Genomic DNA, 20733 nt, shown 5'->3' with positions numbered 1-20733 from the left:
TGGCTGCAGCCCTCCAACCTCACAACCCACCCTCTGGACATTCCAGATTACTTGTTCCCTGGAACGCGCATGATTTTTCTTCCCTTGTGCTTTTATATGCACGCTGTTGTTGCCATCTGAAATATTTTAGTTCTGTTACTTAATGACATTAAAATTTATAATATAGGTGTAAATTAAGTCAGAGGAGCCTCTGTAGGATTGTTTACAATAACAAAGAACTGTAAACAATCTAAAGTCCATCAAAGGAGACTGGAGAAATAGCTTAAGGGTTACTTGCACAAGGGAATGACGTTTGATTATTTTGTTGTTTGGTTTTAAAAAGAGCACATCTATATTTACTGAAATGGTCCAATGTCTATGATACAGTATGTAAAAAAAGTAAGTTACCAGAAAGTGCATACAAGATGATCTCAGGTTAAAAAAATGATATACAAATATGTCTGTGCATACATGTTCATGAATATGTAGAAAATGTTTAAAACTATATATGCCAAACCATTAATGGCAATTGAGGGAGCACATGTTAGAGGTAAAATGGAAGATTCAATTTTTACTTTACAGACTTCAGCACTGTTTCAATTTTTAACCATGACCATATAATAGTTTAAAAATAATAAATTATATTTTTTTGAATTAATATGCACATGGTTTGAAATTCAAAAGGTACAAAAGATATATGCCCTGTTTACCCTGTTCCTCTCTTCAGAGCTGAGCAATGTTACCAAGTTTAGTTTAGTTTTCAAGAAATATGATACACATACTTATTCTCTGTCATTTAAATAATTTTATAAATGGTAACGTACCAAACACACTGTTCGGTACCTTGGTGTTTTCCACTGAGCAATATCTCTTAGGGATTGTTCCATACAACATATACGTTCAAAGACGCTTCATTCTTTTCAATGGCTGCATAGTATTTCATTGTATGGGTGCCACCTTTTACTTTTTTTTTTTTTACCATCTTTATTGGAGTATAATTGCTTTACAATGGTGTGTTAGTTTCTGCTTTATAACAAAATGAATCAGCTATACATATACATATATCCCCATATCTCCTCCCTCTTGCATCTCCCTCCCACCCTCCCTATCCCACCCCTCTAGGTGGTCACAAAGCACCGAGCTGATCTCCCTGTTTTATAATTTAAAAAAATAATAATAACAGGAAGAAAGGGAATAGGATCTTACGTGATTTATCACCAGCAAATCAACATAGCTTATCCTTTAAGTCTTTGACCTTTCCCACTCCTCTGACAAAAAAATAAAATGAAATGAATGGAAGACAGAATAGACGGATGGAAGAAAGGAGGGGAAGGGAGCAGGCAGGCAGACCTGCTCTTGGATATTCACACAGGCGTTTACATAGAACAGTCTACATTGAAGCTTCTTAAGGAAGGTGCTAAAACAGAAGTCGGCAAACTTTTTCTGTTAAGGTCCAGATAGGAAATATTTTTTTGTGGGCCAAACGGTCTCTGCTACAACTACTCAACCATGTCGATCTAGTGTGAAAGCAGCCATAGGCAATACTTAAACAGATAGGTGGGCTGTATTCTGAAGATACTTTAACCAGCATATAACCTGCATGCAGTCAGCCCTCCATATTTACTAACTGAATGAAAAGCAAGGAATTCCAACTGGAAATGACCACAGCATCCTCAGATGCCTCTTTGTCTTCCACTGAAAGGTCTCCCTTGATAAGATTAGAGAGCTAGCCACAAGGACCTCATCAGGGCAGTGTATGTTGGAATACTTGCTTCTGGACCCCACAGACAGCAATTTTTCAAGCAGTTGCTGGAGTGAGAAGGTCATCTATCTTCTTGTTTAGTCAAAGTACATCAGCTCTTATTCACATGTGTGTTGGTGACATGTGTGGTATAACTGAGAAGGAGAAAAGTAACCCTTAACACCCAGGACCCACCCTGGCACTCATCAGCATCAAGACAAAATCAACACTACTTTGTAATCATGCCTAAACACAGCAAAATGTGAACACTGTCCAAGCCACAAAATACCAATTATCTCCCTATCCTGGCAGATATAAGTGACTGCTGCTTTTTTGCTAAATATAGCTTTAGTCTCGCTACAGATAAGATTTGAGATACCCAATCACAGAATAATCTCTGTTTCCTGACAGCATCCAATGCAGAGCAAAGTCCTGCTTCCTTAAACCCTCCTCAAAACTGATTAACATGAGCCCAAATCCTTTAAGTCTTTCCTAACATACTGCTACTGAGACACTCGTGGTGTGTTTTCCCCTTGCTGAAATGAGTAATAAACCCAACTTGTTCAATTACAGGTGTGTTCCTGGCAGCCTTTGGCTGGAGGGCACTGATTTATGTAATGGACATTTAGACTCCAATGACCATTTGGATTTTCCATGACTCTGCGTCATACTATTATTAGTGGGGATATTTGAAAACGGCCGTGCTGTAAAGTACCAAAGTCCCTAACACATTATTACGTGTAACTTAAGACAATTTTTTTCTCATCACAAGAAAAAAAAAAAAAGCCTGTGAAGGGTTGGATAGTAACTAAACTTATTGTGGTTATAATTTTGCAACATATATATGAAATCATTATGGTGTACATCTTAAACTAATACAATGTGTTATATCAACCATATCTCAATAAAACTGGAGGAAAAAAGATAACATTCAGTCTTTAGACACTGAATGGAATAACATATAATACAAAATCCTGAAGCTCCAACAAAATCTAAGACCATCTTACTGAGCTGGATACTGGCTGGCCAGTGGCTGAATTTCCATAAACAGTGAGTCTGGCATTCAATTCTTCTGCAAGATGAGTCTGGACATCCAAGTTATTTGATGGTGGAGATGAGGGGAAGGCCTGATGGCTGTACGTGGTGGCTTCATCTTCTCTTATAACTTCCCAGTTCTAAAATGAACAGAATAAGCTTAAGCCACACATACCTCAATCTACTGCTGTAACATATGTCTATCCACAAGAACAAGAAAATGATTTCTACCTCGGAAGACTCTCGGCTGTCAGCACTTTCTGTTTCCTCAGATATCTGCCGCCTGGTAGTGAATGCACGCTGGGCTTGCAGCTGAATGTTACCATTCTCAGCATCTGTTAGGCTGTCCCTGTATTAGAAATGTAAAAGCCATCACCCACGTCTGAAGAGAGTTAAAGTGATAGTCAAAAATTCTGTTTTCATTAAAAAAAAAAAAACCTATATTAGATCAGAATTTATTGTTCTGGGCCAAAGGCTGCTTCAAGATGCATAGATTAAGTCCTAGGCACAACGGTACCTGCAAGAGTACCTTATGGAGTTAAAGTTTTTGTGAAAATGTGTAATGTGCCTAATATTTTCGTTCCTAACTTTGCCTAGGATAATGTCTCCCATGTATGGGCACTCAAAAAGTATTTGCTGAATGAATGAATACCTGAGAGTTTCATAAATAATTTCATTATATTATTATTTCACCATGTTCTTACAAGAGTAAAATCTAAAGTAGCTCCAGAAAGTTCATAAAACAGAAGCTTTAAGAGTTACATATACATCTTCATGAATCAGACAGTAACATTTTCCAGAACTGATCTTAAGCCAAGAGTAAAGCTTCCCGTGTAGGAACACAGAGGGCAGAAGGAAAGACAGTGTAAGGACACTATAATTAAAAAATTGATAGAGTACAGATTAAATGGTATCTATCTGCTTTTGATCATATACAGTAATGGACCTCTTCTGAAAAAGGACAGTAGTAAAGGCGTGTCTGAATCTAGGAAAGGTACGGTTAATCAGACTGAACACCCACTCCCCAGTCATTTCTTAGTTATACTGTTCTAGCTAGTTGTGTTTAACATAGCCAGACCATAAGATCTAGAATTTTGTATAGATATTTAATAACAAAATTATTGTTAATTTATTTAATGCCAGATAAGACCAGGATAGTCAGAAGACCAGTTCTTACTGCACTGTTGCTGGAGAAAACATAGTGGTCCTAAGGGAAAGCCTCACACTTTTTTCCTCCTAAATAGTTGATTTTTGCTGGCTGAAAACAACACCAACCACAGTGAAAAAAATGTGATTCTGCTCAAGTCAGGCTTGCCATAATACTGAGGTATACAACAGGAGGATGTTGCAGAAATTTATCGTGCTTTCAGTCTTGCGATCTGTACGCCATTCTACAGAGATCAATGCCTCTGTGACACGAAGAACTTGGATCATTAATTTGCTTTGGAAGGATCTGAAAAGGGAAAATATCTACGAAAGTGCTTGGACTATATCAGATACAAAATACCAAAGCCAAAAATTAGAACATTAAGGGACAAATAAGAAAAATTTTATGTCTGTGTCAAAAAGTAGACAACTAAAGAAAGACTTCAAAAGGTTATAAGGAAGGATAAGTGGAAGGATATTTGATAATAAACATGAATAATGGAAGAATTTATAAATGTGTATTTACAAACGTTCAGTCTGATGATAATAAAAGAAAAATGTCACTGAGGAAACATAAATCAGAATACCTCAAAGGCCATTCTGTCCTTGATTTGGGTACACTGGAAATTATGTATACATTGACCAGATTGGCAAATGGGTGTTTAACAAAAGACCTTATTAATTGAGTCCTTTCAATTTTATAAATAATTTACACTTTAAAAATACTGTACTGTAGAAATTAACATCTCATTATATTTTAGTAACAAACTACAAAAAAATCTCCAAGATTTTCTAAATTAGTCTCAAGAGAAAAACATTTCTTTTGTGGCTATAATTAAAAACAGAAATAACTGACAATTTATTAAAATAAAGAAGCAATTAGAAGGGTGGTATTTGTGACTCAAATACTTTTTAATACTATCAAATCATTTTAAAAAAGAAGCATCCATGACAGCATTTTTAAAGCCCTGGGCCATAAAAATCCTAGCATTCTTGCAGTTTTTGGATCCCCATACTATTACGAATCCATTTGAGCCATTTGAGCCATGACTTCAAAATGAAAACTAGTGGTCCAAAAGTATTCAGATTACAAACATGAAAGTCATCACATACTGAAGGGTTGGTCTTTTCCACTGTGTTCTTCTGGATTCATGGTTTACATAGTAGGTCCTTCCAAGAATATCCTGCCTCTCTTCCCATCCTGGAGGTAGAGGGGAAGGTTCTTGTTGCTGCTGCAAATGGCAAGCAGCATCTGGTTGGTCCAAAACCACCCAGCCAGGCTGAAAAACAGAATGGTAACAATTAAGTGTGTGGTTAATTTTTTTAACCTTATAAATTATGCTAGAGGAAGTTTTAAAAGAGATTTAGCATACCCAGTTCCAGAAACTATGCAAAGACAGAATTAGCACATTGTCAACTTTTAAGACCATAATAGGAATATCTTATGATAATGAAGATTTTTTTTTTCTGCAAAATGATAACATTTAAATTTTGCTTGAAAAAAATTTTTTTTGAAAAAATTTAAAACATGTCTAATAGGAGAAAAAGGACACAGAAAACTTTCAAATAAACAAACAGCACTGGAAGGCACTTAGAAATTGAAAAGCATAGTTTAACCTTACTCTATTCTCTAACTTATAAGCAGGGATCATGTCTTATTGGGCATTGTCTCTCCCACAGAGAAAGCACCTTGTTTATGGTGGAAATAAACAACTCTCTGAAACCTGAAAAAAAAAAATCACTGGATGAAGATCAAATATGTAGAGGCATGATAGGGAAGGGCAAATGATTTAGAAATAATTGAGTGATGGAAAAGACATGATGATTCTCTGGTCTGACTTTTCTCTTTCTCCTCTGGACCGTGGAAAGGCATTTTGGTCAGGTCATAATACAGTCAAAGAATGAAAGTTTTGTTTTGTTTTATTTATATGCTAGGAAGGCATTGGAAATTTCCTCTGAGACTAGCAAGGGGCAAACATACAAAAACCCTTAGCTAGGGTAGTTATAGAGTAAGGAATTATTTGAAAAGGATAGCGAGGGTTAGTGACATGCTTTTATACAAGAAACCTCATAAAAGAAAAGGCAGTCAGTAAAAGGTTCTGCTAAACATCAATATGGTTAGGAAGCATAAATACACTAGTGATGAAAACTTAAAAATTCTCCTAAAGGGACACAAAAGAAGACCCGAATGAATGAAGAGACATAATGTGATCTTGGCTAGGAAGATTTAATCTCACAAAGGTGTCAATTCTCCCCAAGTTAATTTATAAAGTTGCCAAGATTCCAATAGAACTACATTATGGATTTTTTTTGAAAATAACAAGACAAGGCAATTTTCAAGTTCAAATAGAAATAAAAACAAGCAAGAATAATCAGCACAGTTCCAAAAAAGAAGAGTGAAGATTAACTTTATCAGATAAAACATACCACAAACCACAATAATGAATAGAATTGGAAAACTCAGAAAGAGAATCAAATTTATAGGAATTTAGTATATGATAAAGACATTTCAAATTTCTGGGAAGATAGGCAAATTACTTAGAAAAAAAGGAAAGAATTATCTGGGTTTCTACCTCATACCTTATAACCAGAATGTTACAGATTGAGCAATATTTAAAATGTTAAAAAGTAAAACCGAAATGTATTAGAGCAAACCTGGGGATATTAAAAAAATATATTCTAAGAGTGGAGGAGCCATTAAGTATGACATCAAACCCGGAAGGCATAAAAGAAATTGAGTGATTTGATTACAACCCCCCAAATTTGTACATGGCAAAAACTACTAAATTGAAGTTAAAAAAAAACAGGCAAGCTGGGGAACATATTTGGTACCATAATAATAAGTAAAAAAATCATTTCCTTAATATATAGAGAGCCCTTTGTTCTAGACATTGGGGATCTAGCACTGGAGGACTGTTGTGTGCCAGCCAGTTGACGGCTTAGAAGATGGAAGAGAATTCTTCTATGTTGGAAGGTGGGTTCTGAAGAGGAAGGGTCAAGGAGAACAGCTGGGAAGAAAAGAAATGTTTTCTGGGAGAAAAGGATAGGGGTTTCTGCAGCAAGGTTGGTCTCCTCTGGCTAGCTCCAGTGTGAAGGTTAGAGATTGAGGCAGAAAGGAAGGTGAGGGGTAGGAGAGAGGAAGACAGACAGAATTATTCTGGGAAAAGGAATCTGGATGGGAAGTAAAACAGACTCCTTTTCTTTCTTAGCCTATTTTCTTCTTTATATCTTCTTCTATGGGAACTGATATCTCGTTAATTTCTTTTCTTTCTTTTTATTGCCCAGACTCCATTCTCTCTCCCTTCCCTCTAACCCCTTACTTTTTCTCTCCATCTATGTTTACCTTCCTTCTCTCTCTCCTTTCCTTTCCTTTAAATGATCATGATATAGGATCTATATATCTAAAAATTTGTCTTGTACATATTAAATCACATTTTACTTCTCTGGTCTCAATTTCAAAAGTGTTAGAGTTGAACTTTTATATTTCACTCTCTTGAAAAAAAAGACTAATTAAAAAAATATGCTCACTGATTATTTTTCTGCAGATTAATAAAATTTATTAATAAAAGGGTCCTCACTTCTGCTGTGAAGGATTATAAAAATATTCAAAGCTTGGAAAATGGTACCAAAGATATTTCTTTAAAATCTTCTTAAAGATTTCTCTCTTAAAGTTCTACTTATTGAATTTATGTTACCCAAGTAAACTTGTGAAGGGGCAAAAAACTAAGTAAGGGCCTATTTTTAAAAAACCTGTTTCAGTTCCAGGAGGAAGTACAGTTACACATTTGAACATTGTTTAGAAAGAATGAGTTTTCATTTTCTGTAGAGAATGCCTCCCTATTAAACATGTATCAGCTAATATTCTTCACAAAATAATTTTCTAAGTATCAATGTATGTTACTTTATTACTAACCTCAAAGCTAATATGCAACTGCCCACAATTTAATGGAGTCAAAGTCCAGAAAGAAAGCATTTAGAGGTACAACAAACATTATATTATACGGTAATTGTGTAAAATACATACAACTAAACCTAAAGTTACAAGGGGTGCAAAAATCAAATATTACACAATTATCTATTATAGCCACACTTTATCGTACTAGGGCATACACTGCCTAAGAGTGAGCCTCTTCTGAAAATTACAATTGTTTTCTTTAAATGGTAGGATTTTATATATTCAGTCACAAACTAAATGTCAAAGACAAGACTTCTCTGGTCATTAGCTACACAAGATAAATAAGCACAGATTCGTGTGTTTGAATTCCTAGGGCCTTTCATAAATAAACTCCTACATGCTTACATCTACTGAAATTATAAGGTGCATTCTGAGGGAATTCAAACATTGAGACATGAGACCACAAAATGAAGCGAAGCAGCTCTACCCACAGAAACTGAACTGTGAATAAGGTACCTGTGATACGTGTCTGTGGGCAAAACTTGGAGCAGGTTACCAAATAATGAAATGCTGTTAAAATTTTTTTAAGTTACTAAATAAAGAATTTTCTTTCTTTACAGCAGACATCCTTCATTTCAAACAGAATTCCATTATTCAGGTTTCCCTGTGCACCAAAATGCCAGGTACAGAAAATTCTACTCAATAAATTTCTAAATTAAAAAAAAAAAGACTGTTATATGACAAATCAGAGAAAAACTAAAACGAAAAAAAAGGTAATCAAATAAGGGAATTAGACTTAAGAGAGGATACCAAGTTCTTTGATTGCCAGAGTAAGGGCTAACTACAGTCTATGATTTAAAGAAAAAAAGTTCTTTCTTTCTGTTATTATGAATTCCCCTACAAAGTAAAGTCTCATTAGTGCATATAAAAAATTCCCAGAAGGCTTTGCTGCAAAAGCACTACTTGTTCTCGAACTTTCTTTCTCAAGACGTTTGGGTGTGTGATGCAGAGCCCAGCACTGGGGAAGGGTCCCTCAGCCTTACAGTTCTTCTGGAGACTTCAGCAGACCTTGATCAAAGAGGCATGACTGTTGAGGAAGCCACACATACAAAACCCTCCAGAGCAGACTGATGCCAGCACACTGGGTGCTTTCAGTCAATGTGGTAGACTAAGGTGCTATCTTTTGATGATAAGCTTCCTTCAGTGGGAACCTCAAGGGGCAAATGTTATTGTTCCCTTTTCAGATCATGAATTTTTGTGCTGGAAGAAACCTCAGAGGTCATCTGGTACAACCCTGTCACTCTGTAAAGGAAGAACCTGAGGTCCAGAGAAGGTCAGAGACTCACATGGTCACTCAGCTCACAAGCAGCAGAGCTTGCAACTAAGATTCCAGGCTCCAAATCCCTGTCTAATTCTATTCCAAGTACATACTCTCTGCCTCTTCTTCACACACCCCAAAGGCAGGTGGTTCTGCCCAAATCCTTGACTGGACTTCCTCTTATCCTGTCATCCGTGAAGATGGTTAAATTCTTCTGGCCCCCCATAAATGTGGCTTTTTATTAGATCACTTATATTCTCTCCCTCTCTCTCTCTTAGTCTCCTCCTTTTCTGTGAGCCCTCCCGCCCACTCCCACCCCAAGCACGATAGGAAAAGTAACAGGAATTATATTTCATAAAAGAGTTCCTAATTAGTAGAGCCTTCTCAAATATTCCACATACTTAACTTACAAATACTAAATTGTGTTCTTACTTTAATGGAGGGGGGACATGACATCGTTTTAGAAAACTCTGAAAAACTAGAAACAGTTAATGACTTAATTACAACAAACGCTTTCATTTATAAACATTACAATCTCTATTCCCTAACCCTTAAGAATGCCATCAGTAATGGCCATTCATTCTACAGAAATATCCTTAGCGGAAAGAAATGTTTAACAAATTCTTGGGTAAAATAAACAAATGTCCAGGGAAGTAATTTTTATTTCACACATTAACTTTATTTGAATAGTTATTTTTTCTTCAGAGTATAGTAAAATAAGAAATTAGATATTTTCTTTTTAGTTTAACCAAATATTTATAAAATCTCACCTCTAATTCCTCAGCCTGTTCTGTGTTATCTTCTTCTGAGCCACTGGTTTTAGGTAAGTAAGTCATTTTTAATCTCAGATAACCTTTAACTCTTGATTTCTGACTGTAGAAAAGAAAATAATAATTCACAAAATTTAATACTAAGAAGAAAAGCACTCATTTAATAAGAGTTTACTGAACATCTACTAGCTACTAGAGGAGATTCAAAGACAAGTTCCAGTGCAGAAGATATTTAGGAAAAGGAATAGATGGTGGAGAAAAAGGAACATCCATAAATAAATAATTGTTATGAGCTAAATAAGGAACTATGGAAGTTTAAGTGAAAGATCAGAGAGAATTTGAAAGAGAAGTTGGCATTTGAGTTGGGGCTAGAAGACTGGGGAGGATTTTGATCTGTGGCAGTGAAGGGAAAGGCATATGAGTAGAGAAGAGAGCAAAAACAAGGAAATAGATGGGAAACCTGGGGTGCAGTTAAGGAAATGGCAGTAGCTGAGACTGGCTGAATTACAGGATACATAAAGGGAGTGGGAATGGTCCAGCTGATGAGATCCATGTGAAATAAGAGAACTTTTATTAGATTTTATTTTGCATAGAATTTTGGGAATAGGGAAAGCCACCCTCAGAGATGTGCTTTAGGGATAATAATCTAGCCATGTTGTATAAGATGACAGAAAAGTGGAGAGCAAGGATGGATAACTGCCTGAAACCTAGTGTCTTTGACAGCTGTTTGAATCTGTCATACGTTAATTTACCTCATCTGTTTTCATATTGTATCTTGTATCACCTCTTTGAATAATGAGTTGCCTGAGTTAAGGGCTGCTGCCCAGTGTAGTAACATTTAAGGATTTTAAAATCTGTCTTTCTTAAGCTTCTAACTGAAGACCTAACTCTGTCTATTGCCCCCACCAAATCTAGCATCCTGTTTACTTAAGAAATCCTTGCTTGTCCTAGCTTTCTGTATAGGTTTTTTGGGTATTTTCTTTTAGTAGATTTCAGTTATGTAATATGACATAAAAGTCCTAATCTTTTATCCTGTCTTCAAGAGATACTCCCCTACCCCACCCCACTCCCAATGCCTCCCTTAAGCTTTTTAGTTGTTCTTCTCTACACAGTGCTCATGGATTTGGAAAGTGTACCTTCCCTGAGTGGTCAATAAAACCCCTGATGCTTATTTCCCAGGCCACTAACGTGACTCATGTCTCCATAGTTAAGGAGGTGTGAACACTCTGACTTGTTATAAAAGATGGATACAGAAAACTTACTCAGATAATATTTTATAGGAGAGTTTCTCCACAGTGATAGGTTTTATTATATTTTTCCAACTAGATAATATGCCTGTGGGTTTGGGCTTAGTGATGCTCAAAAAAATCTAAGAATGTAGTTGGATAAAGCTCTTTCTGCACTTGCAATAATACCCAGTGCAGACAGAAGATGTAAGTGTTTTGAAGATAAAGATACTGGAAAGCATTTGACAAATTGAAAAGCAGGTTACTAGAGCAACCAAATAAGAGAAGAAAGAAATATTTAGTTATTCTTGATATACAGATGTCACAATCAGTCCAAAATTAAAGGAAGAAAAGAGACTTATATTGCAAGACTTCTAGAGAAATTAAATATGTGGTTTCTCTTATAGACAGTAAATATGAACACAGTCAGAAAGCACTGTCCCCCTTATTTTAATAATTTATATTATAATGAATACTTAAAAATTTTGATTAAAAATATAAAATATTTTTATCAAAAATTTTACTAAGTTCCCATACTATATTTTTCAATTGCATTTTCTAGTTTTAAAAACAAAACATATAGTGTTGTTTTCACAGATTTCCTTCCTCTGCTTTACTCTGCCCTTTCTGACAGTAAAGTCACATACACATCTTCACCAGATTTTACTTGATTCTGTGGTCCAGAAGATCAAAAGGAGTTTTATTTACAGCTTAAACTTAAAAATTTTGACAAAAATCAAGTAATTCAGTTTAGGAAAATGGAATTATGAACAGGCTATTGGGTTGTAAATTATAGTCTTTGCTCATGTTATTTTCTCTAAATATTTGAGTTTTCTGAAATATCTTTTTTTAAATGAAAGTATGCTAAATGTAGTTATATATCCCTGAAAATGGTTTTGTGTTTATCAAGTTAGATTTTTTTTTTTGGCTGTGCTATGCAGTTTGCAAGATCTTACTTCATGGACCAGGGACTGAACCAGGGCCATGGCAGTGAAAGTGCTGAGTCCCAACCACTGGACCACCAGGGAATTCCCTGGATGTTTTTTTTACAGGAATTGATGTTTGTGATTTTTTAAAGCACAGTATGACAAAATTACATATACTGTAAGATATAAAATACATATAAACTAATGACAAATTTCATTCTCATAGTATGATAAATATAAGGGAGACAAGTCTTTCCCAAAGGGGTATGATCACTTTTCTGTATTTTCAGAATTTTTGCACTGTGCATATATTACTTTTTAATCAGAAACAGCAATAAAGCTTTTAAAAACTGATATTTATATGTAGCTTATTTACAAAGGTTGAAACTGAATTTCTAAAGAGGCTACTGTAAGGTATAAAGAGATTAAAAAAAAATTTCATATGTTATTATTTTATATTTACTGACCTTCTTGGGTGAAGAACAAAATCCTTAAATGTATATGGTCTCTCCATTCTTGGATTTTCTGTCTAGAATAAAACAGTGGGTTTTCAAGATACATCTATAACACCAAAAATATATACTTTTCAAGAATATTCATTAACTATGACCTAAGGCATAATTGAAGTTAGAGGTGAGAAAAAAGTAGCTTCAGCTTATTAAACGGTAACAGTTGGTAATTTGACAGCACTTTCACTTTCCTGCACTGCAGGAATTGCACCTGGCATCACAACTCAGTATAAAACTAGCTGAGCAGGTGTGTCGTGAAGACAAAGGGAGGGTAAAAGTGGAAAAACAGTAGAGAATGGTTAGTATGCTTGCGCCCCAAAGAAATATGGAATATGTACAATGTCAGCAGGCTGGCGTGGTTAGATCATAGAGACAGTTCTAGGAGAACAAAAAAGTAAGCAGCTTGGAAAATAAGACTGGATTAAATTCATTATCAAAAGCTTGCAATGTCTAAAGACTACAGAGAGACAACAAACATCTGAAAAGACTGATAAAGAAGTATTACTTCTCTTTCTTATCAAGTTCAGCAGCCCTTTGTTTTTATTCTCCTTTACTTCTCTGCTGCACTTTGCATTGTTAACTACCCATTCAGTCTTGAAACTCTTAAATTCTCATGACATCACTTTACTTCGTTCTTTTCCGATTTCTCCTGGTCTGTCTTCTCTTTCTCCTCTGACAGACCCACACTGATGAACGTTCAATGTTTTAGCCTTCAATGCTCTCATCCCTCTCGTTTGGACAGCCCATTCTTCTCAGAGATTCTGCGGTTACCTTAACAATGATAGCTCTCAATCCTTCCAGACCCTTTTCCCTACACAACTTATTTTTATATCTCTGTCAGCTGCCCACTTTAAGCTTTCATTTTTCTTGTTTACTACTCATATGCAATATGGCCAAAAATAAATTTATCATATCTCAAAAAAAAAAAATGGCTTTCCTCCTATGTTTTCTACTTGAGATACCACCCTTATCTCGCAAGTTCAACTTGTATTATCTTTACTTTTTGCTTAATTTTATTTTTTTCAACTGGAGCTCCATGTTAAAAACCTGATCCAGTAATGTTATGTTATGAAATGTTTCCTGCATCTGTCTGTTTTCTTCTGTTGCTATATGCTTGGTCCAGGTTCACTTTCATGCCCATATTGTTGTAATTGATCTTAGTTTCTTTTTGTGAGACTAAGCTCTCCCCAGTCTAGTTATTCAGTAGAATATTTCCAAACTGATCTTCCTCAAACAATGCTTTCATGATATCAACCAACTTCAGTGGCTCTCTATTTCTTACTGGGGTTCATGTAAGAGAATTTTGAAAATAAAATGGAAAACTGAGATGAGTTTTCAGAAAATAATATGCTCAAGAAATAATAGCAGTATACACTTTACAAATCAAATATTTACATTTACTATATTGTGTATCTGTAAGTATTTATTAAAATAAAAAGAATAAACATAAAAAGTAAAATCATGGACATCTATACTAACCGGTAATGGATAAAGAGGAACATCCACTTGACCTAGGAAATCATCTCTTGTCTACAAAAGAAAGAAGAAAAAATGACATTAGTAATATGCTTGATCTTTTTGGAAAACTTTGATGAGCTATTGTCATCATTCACAAAAATACATCAAAGTTTTTTTTTGTTTGTTTAACCCTATGAAATATCAATGAAAAAATCAATGGAAAATAAAAGGTAATATGCTACAACTTCTGGTCATGGCAGAATAGAGTATATTAGATTGATCCTTCTGAAGATAATAACTATATACTCTGAAAATATATCAAAACAACTATTTGAAAGCACCACAGAGTGACCAAAAGCAAGCAGAAATTGGAAGGGAGTCAATCCTTGAAAGAATGAACTGTGCTAGGTAGGATTCCTGTTCATATGGCTTTTCACCTGGTAGTACTCCACAGTTCATATGGTGGAATGATTGGAACTCAAAGAGAAATCTGAAATCTTACTCATTTGAGGAGTCCAAAGACTTACTTTGAAGTCAACAGTCTAACTGGAAAGTGAGGGGGACAACCCCTGAAAGGAAGATGCCACAAGAGTCCCTTCAAATCTACGTATAAACTCTACCCAAATTCCTAGCTGATCCCTGAACTGCATATGTGAAAGGCAACAGCTAGAAGGCTGAAAGGACTCAGCATAGATTTCACAGTTGATGTTCACCTAAGGGGAGCTAGCATTTAGAGTTCAGCTAAGTTAATAACCTGCTAGAACAAAAATCAACACTCTTTAGTGAAAGATAACAAAACTCATTGTATCCATCATGTGTCACACATAATGTCCAATATACATTAAAAATTACTAAACATGCAAAGAAATAGAAAAATGTGACCCAGTAGCAAGAGAAAAGGTTATTAATAGAAACTGACCACAAGATAAGCCAGATCTTGGAATTAGCAGACAGGAAAATGAAAGTAGCTATTATAAAGATGTTCGAGGACATAAAATGGAAAATAAGGTCATAATAAATGAATGGATGGGGAATCTCAGCAGTGAAATGGAAACTATAAAAGGGAATTAAATGTATATTTTGAAATATATATAGAACTGAAAAATAGAATATGTGAATTAAAGATCAGTGGATCCACTTAACATATGATTGAAAATAACTAGAGAAAAGTTCTGTGAACCTGAATATATATCAAAAGAATTTATATAATATGAAAAATAAAGAGGACTTGTGGCAAAATATCAAGCAGTATAATATATGTGTAAGTGAAGTTCCAGAAAGATAGGAGGGGAAGGAAGAGAAAAGAGAAGGAGAGAGAGAGAGAGAGAGAAGAGAGAAAAATATTTAAAGAATAAAATCACCAGCTTCCCCAAATGTTAACATCTTACATAACCATAGCACAATTATCAAAACTAAGTGACATATTTTTAGAGGAAATATTAACACTTTTATTTATTCATTCTTTTATTCTTAAGCTTTTTTAATTGTTAAAAAAAACCCTATACACATAACAGACAGTAAATATCTGTCACCCATAATCTTTATCAATTTAAAGTAAGCTTATGAAAACCTTGACCCTGCAATCATAGTTCCCGGAGGGCACTAGAGTTAACTGTTAAGTAACTTCTCTGAGATTTTTTTCCAGCATGCATCCACCCACATACTTAAATTTTTTTTGGTTGAGGTATAACTGACATACAACATTACATTAGTTTCAGATGTACAACATAATGATTCAATATTTGTATATACTGCAAAATAATCACCATAATAAAACTAGTTAACATTGGGCACCTTACATGGTTACAGAATTTTTGTTTCCTGTGATGAGAACTTTTAAGGTTTACTCTCTCAGCAACTTTCAAGTATGTTATACAGTATTATTAGCTGTAGTCACCAGGCTGTAATTATGTCCTCATGACTTATTTATTTTAAAACTGTAAGTTTGTATCTTTTGACCCCCTTCACTCATTTACCCCACTCATCCCCTGCCTCTCTGACAACCACCAATCTGTTCTGTATGAGCTTGGTTTTTGTTTGTTTTGTTTTTAGATTCCACATATAAGTGACAGCATACATTATTTGTCTTTCTTTGAGTTATTTCACTTAGCATAATGCCCTCAAGGTCCATCCATGTTGTTGCAAATGGCAAGACTTCATTCTTGTTTTTATGGTTAATATTCCATTGTATGTGTGTGTATATATACATATACATCTATTGATGGACACTTAGGTTGTTTCCACAGCTTGGCTATTGTAAATAATACTGCAATGAACATGAGAGTGCATGTATCGTTTCAAGTTAGTGTTTTTGTTTTCTTTTGATAAATACCCCAAAGTGGAATTGCTGGATCATATGGTAGTTCTATTTTTAATTTTTTGAGGAACCTCCATACTGTTTTCCATAGTGGCTGCACCAACTTAGATTCCTACCAATAGTGCATAAGGGTTCCTTTTCTCTACATCCTTGCCAGCACTTGTTATTGTCTTTTTGAAAATAGACATTCTGACAGGTGTGAGATGATAGCTCATTGTGCTTTTGATTTGCATTTTCCTTATTAGTCATAATGAACATCACTTCATGTGTCTGTTGGCCATCTGTATGTCTTCTTTGGAAAAATGTCTATTTATATCCGCTGTCCATTTTTTAACTGGATTGTTTGTTTTTTTGCTATTGAGTTGTATAAAAAACCAGGAATAACATTAACTAATCTACGGACCTTACTCAAATTTCACCAACTGTCCTACTAATTTTGGTCCAGGGTTCATTTTAGGATCATACACTGCGTTTAATTGTCATGTCTCCTTAGTTTCTTTGAATCTGGAAAGTACCTCAGTCTCTTTGTCTTTCATAATATTGACATTTTAAAAGCATACTGGCTAGTTATAGGATATCCCTCAATTAGGGTTTGTGTATTATTTCTTCATGGTTGAATTTAGGTTATGCATTTTTTTGCAAGAATACTATAAAAGTGATGTTGGTGTGCTTCTCAATGCATCATATCAGCAGGTAATAAACCCTGAATCTTATACATTATGGACAGTTAAGGACCATTAAATATTTGAGTAAAGTCTTTAACATGAGAAACAGAGATCTAATCCAAAAAAACAAACGGCAAGAAGGGAGTCAGATAAATAAGAATCAAGTCAGACTGCAGGAAAAATACTTGAGAAAAACTGTAATTAATATTCTCAGAGATAAGAGATAAACATCTATCAAACAGAATAGCAGGGTATAAAAAAAGCAATTAAAGAACAAGAAAGAACTCTTGGGAATTAAAAATATAACTGAAATTAAAAGTTTAAGATAGAATTAGAAAATAGAGTTAAAGAAATTTCTCAGAAAGTAGAACTAAAAGACAAAAGAAAAGACTGTAGGATTCCCAAAATAAAGAAATTACAGGATAAATTTTAAAAGTCAACATTTAAGCAGTAGGCATTCCAGAAAGAAAAACAACAAGGGAAGGAATTATCAAAGAAGCATTTTAAGAAACTTTCCCTAAACTCAAGAAAATGAATTTTAAGAGTGGAAGGCCTCACTGAGTTTTAGGTAAAATACTTGAAGAAAAGACCCACAGAAAGGCACAATACTGTGACATTTCAAAGCACCAGAGATAAAGAAATTCTAAGAGCTCTGAGAGATACAAAACAGATCATACCCCAAACTGAAAGACAAGAGAATAACACTTTCAAAATTGTGAGAGAAAAATATATCCTACATAGAATTCTAGACCCAGCCAAAATATCTTTTTCAATAATGAAGGCAGAATAAAGACATTGGTGTTCTTCTAAGGTAATGGAGGATATATTTCACCAAAATGAGGGAGGACAACATGGTAAGGGAAGATGCAGGGGATTCAAGACAGGAGAGAAGGAAAGAGGATTCCCTAGAATTATGGGGAAGGGAACTGTCAGAATGACAGTAGTGTAAGACCTACAAAACCACCAGTGCATACTGGAGCAGGAGGGTGGAGAGTTATAAGAGGGATGTTCCACAGGAATAGGAATAATCATAGCCAACTAACAGGGTTTTGTGAAAATTAAATGAGATAATATACATAAAGTACATTGCATAATACCTAGCAAGCAATAAGTTTTCAATAAATGTTAGTTGTTATATTTGAAATGCTAGATTTTATAATGAAACCCCTGCTCCCTTTTCCCATGGACCAGTCTTTGGACAGGTCAAACAGGTACATACAATAAAAGGAGCATGGCTGGAGACTGAAGCCTAGCAAATTAGCTTAGTTTAGGGCCATATTCCTATTCCAGAACATGAGTTGATGATAATTTTTTTTGAAATGGACAAGTTAGCTTTAATTATATCCTCAAGGCTATGCTGTGGCATGTTTATTTCTGTTTTCATGGCAAGTAGATGTTATACTCCATAAATTTGATCTTTAAGAAGATAAATAACAAAGTAAAATACAACAAAATACAGTTAAATCTCAATCAAGATGACAGAGGGATAAAATATTTCGGTTAACTGAATTATCTAATAAACTTAGGTTTAGACTTAACCAGATAGAGAAATAAAACACTTTTGAGTGGTTTAGTCTTACTGAATAGCCTTGCCCTCAGTAAACGGAATTCAGTGAACATCTATCTGTTTGATGATTCATGATTTTTCAGTGCTTCAAAAACATGGCTGTGGTCCATTATCACTAGAGCAACACAAGTAGAGAACAAGGTTTCTTAACTTGAGCATTATTGACAATATAAGCCAGGTAATTTTTTTGTTGTGGGGCTGTCCATGCACTGAAGGATGTTTAGCAGCATCCTGGGCCTCTACCCATTAGATGCCAGCAGTACTCCTCCACCAGTTGTAACAACGAAAGATATCTCCTGGCATTGCCAAATGTCCCCTGGGTGGCAAAACTGTCCCTGGTTGAGAACAACTGCTAAAGAATGTAGAAAACAGAATGTGTCAACCAATGAGTAAAAGACACCCCACTTTGAAAATAACAGCTTGACTCAGATATAACTCACATACTATACAATTCACCCACTTAAAGTGTACCATCAATTTTGGAACATTTTCAACACCCCCAAAAGAAAATCCATATCTATCAGCAGTCACTCCTCATTTCCCCCCTCTTTCCTTAGCCCTAGGCAACCACCAATCTACTTTATATCTCTATTGCTTTACTTATTCTGGACATTTCACATAAATGAAGTCATATAATATGTGGTCCTTTATGACCAGCTTCTTTCACTTATAAGAAACGTTTTCAAGGTTCATTCACGTTGTAGCAAGTATCAGTACTTTATCCCTTGTTTTTACTGCTGAATATTATGTTATATGGATATACCATATTATTTATCCATTTATCTGTTGATTGACATTTGGGTTGTTCCTGTTTTTTTAGCAATTATAAATAAGGCTGCTATAAACATTCGAGTACAAGTTTTTTTTTTTTAACACTTTATACTTTATTTATTTATTTATGGCTATGTTGGGTCTTCGTTTCTGTACGAGGGTTTCCTCTAGTTGTGGCAAGTGGGGGCCACTCTTCATCGCGGTGCACGGGCCTCTCACTATCGCGGCCTCTCTTGTTGCGGAGCACAGGCTCCAGACGCGCAGGCTCAGTAGCTGTGGCTCACGGGCCCAGCTGCTCCGCGGCATGTGGGATCTTCCCAGACCAGGGCTCGAACCCGTGTCCCCTGCATTGACAGGCAGATTCTCAACCACTGTGCCACCAGGGAAGCCAGGGTACAAGTTTTTGTACTGACACATGTTCTCATCTCTCTTGGGTATATACTTAGGAGTGGAATTTCTGGGTAATATGGTAACTCTGTTTAATCTTTTAAGGGACTGCAGACTTTCCAAAGCGGCTGCACAATTTTATATTCCCACCAGCACTGTAAGAGGGTTTTAGTTTCTCTATATCCTTGCCAACACTTATTATTACCTATCTTTTTTATATAGCCCTCCTAGTGGGTGTGAAGTGATATCTCATTATGGTTTTGTTTGCCTTTCCCTGAGGCAATGATACTGAGCATCTTTCCATGTGTTTATTGTGCTCCTTATTTCTTAAAACCTTTTAACTTACAAATCTTTCCTAGAGATTCAGTCTCTTTACAGAGGCAGTGCCTGGTCACTGTGGGGCAGAAAGAAAACATCTTATCCCATATTCCCTTTTCATTGATTGCACTGTGTGAACAAGAGCATAGAGCAAAAATTCCACATACTGAAACTTCCCTTGTCTCAAGTAATTCTGGTATATAAAAATATATTTTAGAAAGTTCTTGCTACACATCTTCCTTCTTTAAAAGAAGTGATCTAAAATGAGTTTCTTAACGTCTACTTTAAATTAAACGATCCCAAAGAACTATATTTCTCATATTAGAAGAATGAACAAATTTTCCAACCTAAAAATCTATATGCATGGTCTGAGGTGATGGAGAATACAAAACCGGGAACTATCCTGAAAGTCTGGGACATATGGTTACTGTAAATAGAGGACAATTAGAGGTTCTTTTTTCCATTTCCAAAAAAAAGTAATAGCTTAAAATTCATCCCTGTGAAGGCAAGTCAGTCTGTGATGTTCAATAATGTTTTCCTAGCCAACCGATTATTCCAAACTCTGAACATCAAGCATTTCCTTGTAAGAATTAATTTCCTATATTTGAACTGCATACAGCTTCATAAAGCAAATTTGCATTTAGTAAAATATAAGTAATTTAAGAATGCCTGAAAATCTGAGAAAGAATTTAGAACAGAAGGTGA

General features: G+C 35.2%; 1 protein-coding gene across 6 annotated transcripts in view; it reads right to left on the bottom strand.

The window, feature by feature from the left end:
* NEDD4 (NEDD4 E3 ubiquitin protein ligase) overlaps positions 1-20733 on the bottom strand; it is a 151967-nt gene that overhangs the window by 41299 nt on the left and 89935 nt on the right. For all 6 annotated transcript variants that reach the window (XM_036843381.1, XM_036843382.1, XM_036843378.1 and 3 more), the window contains 6 exons: positions 14025-14075; positions 12504-12565; positions 9885-9987; positions 5015-5181; positions 2987-3104; positions 2728-2895 (listed from right to left, as the gene is read on the bottom strand). In XM_036843381.1, coding sequence (XP_036699276.1) covers positions 2728-2895; positions 2987-3104; positions 5015-5181; positions 9885-9987; positions 12504-12565; positions 14025-14075 — 669 coding nt within the window. The remainder of the gene's footprint in view (positions 1-2727; positions 2896-2986; positions 3105-5014; positions 5182-9884; positions 9988-12503; positions 12566-14024; positions 14076-20733) is intronic.

The sequence above is a fragment of the Balaenoptera musculus genome, chromosome 2, assembly GCF_009873245.2.
Source record: "Balaenoptera musculus isolate JJ_BM4_2016_0621 chromosome 2, mBalMus1.pri.v3, whole genome shotgun sequence".
NCBI classification, from domain to species: Eukaryota; Metazoa; Chordata; class Mammalia; order Artiodactyla; family Balaenopteridae; genus Balaenoptera; species Balaenoptera musculus.
This window is presented reverse-complemented; position numbering and strand designations above follow the sequence as displayed.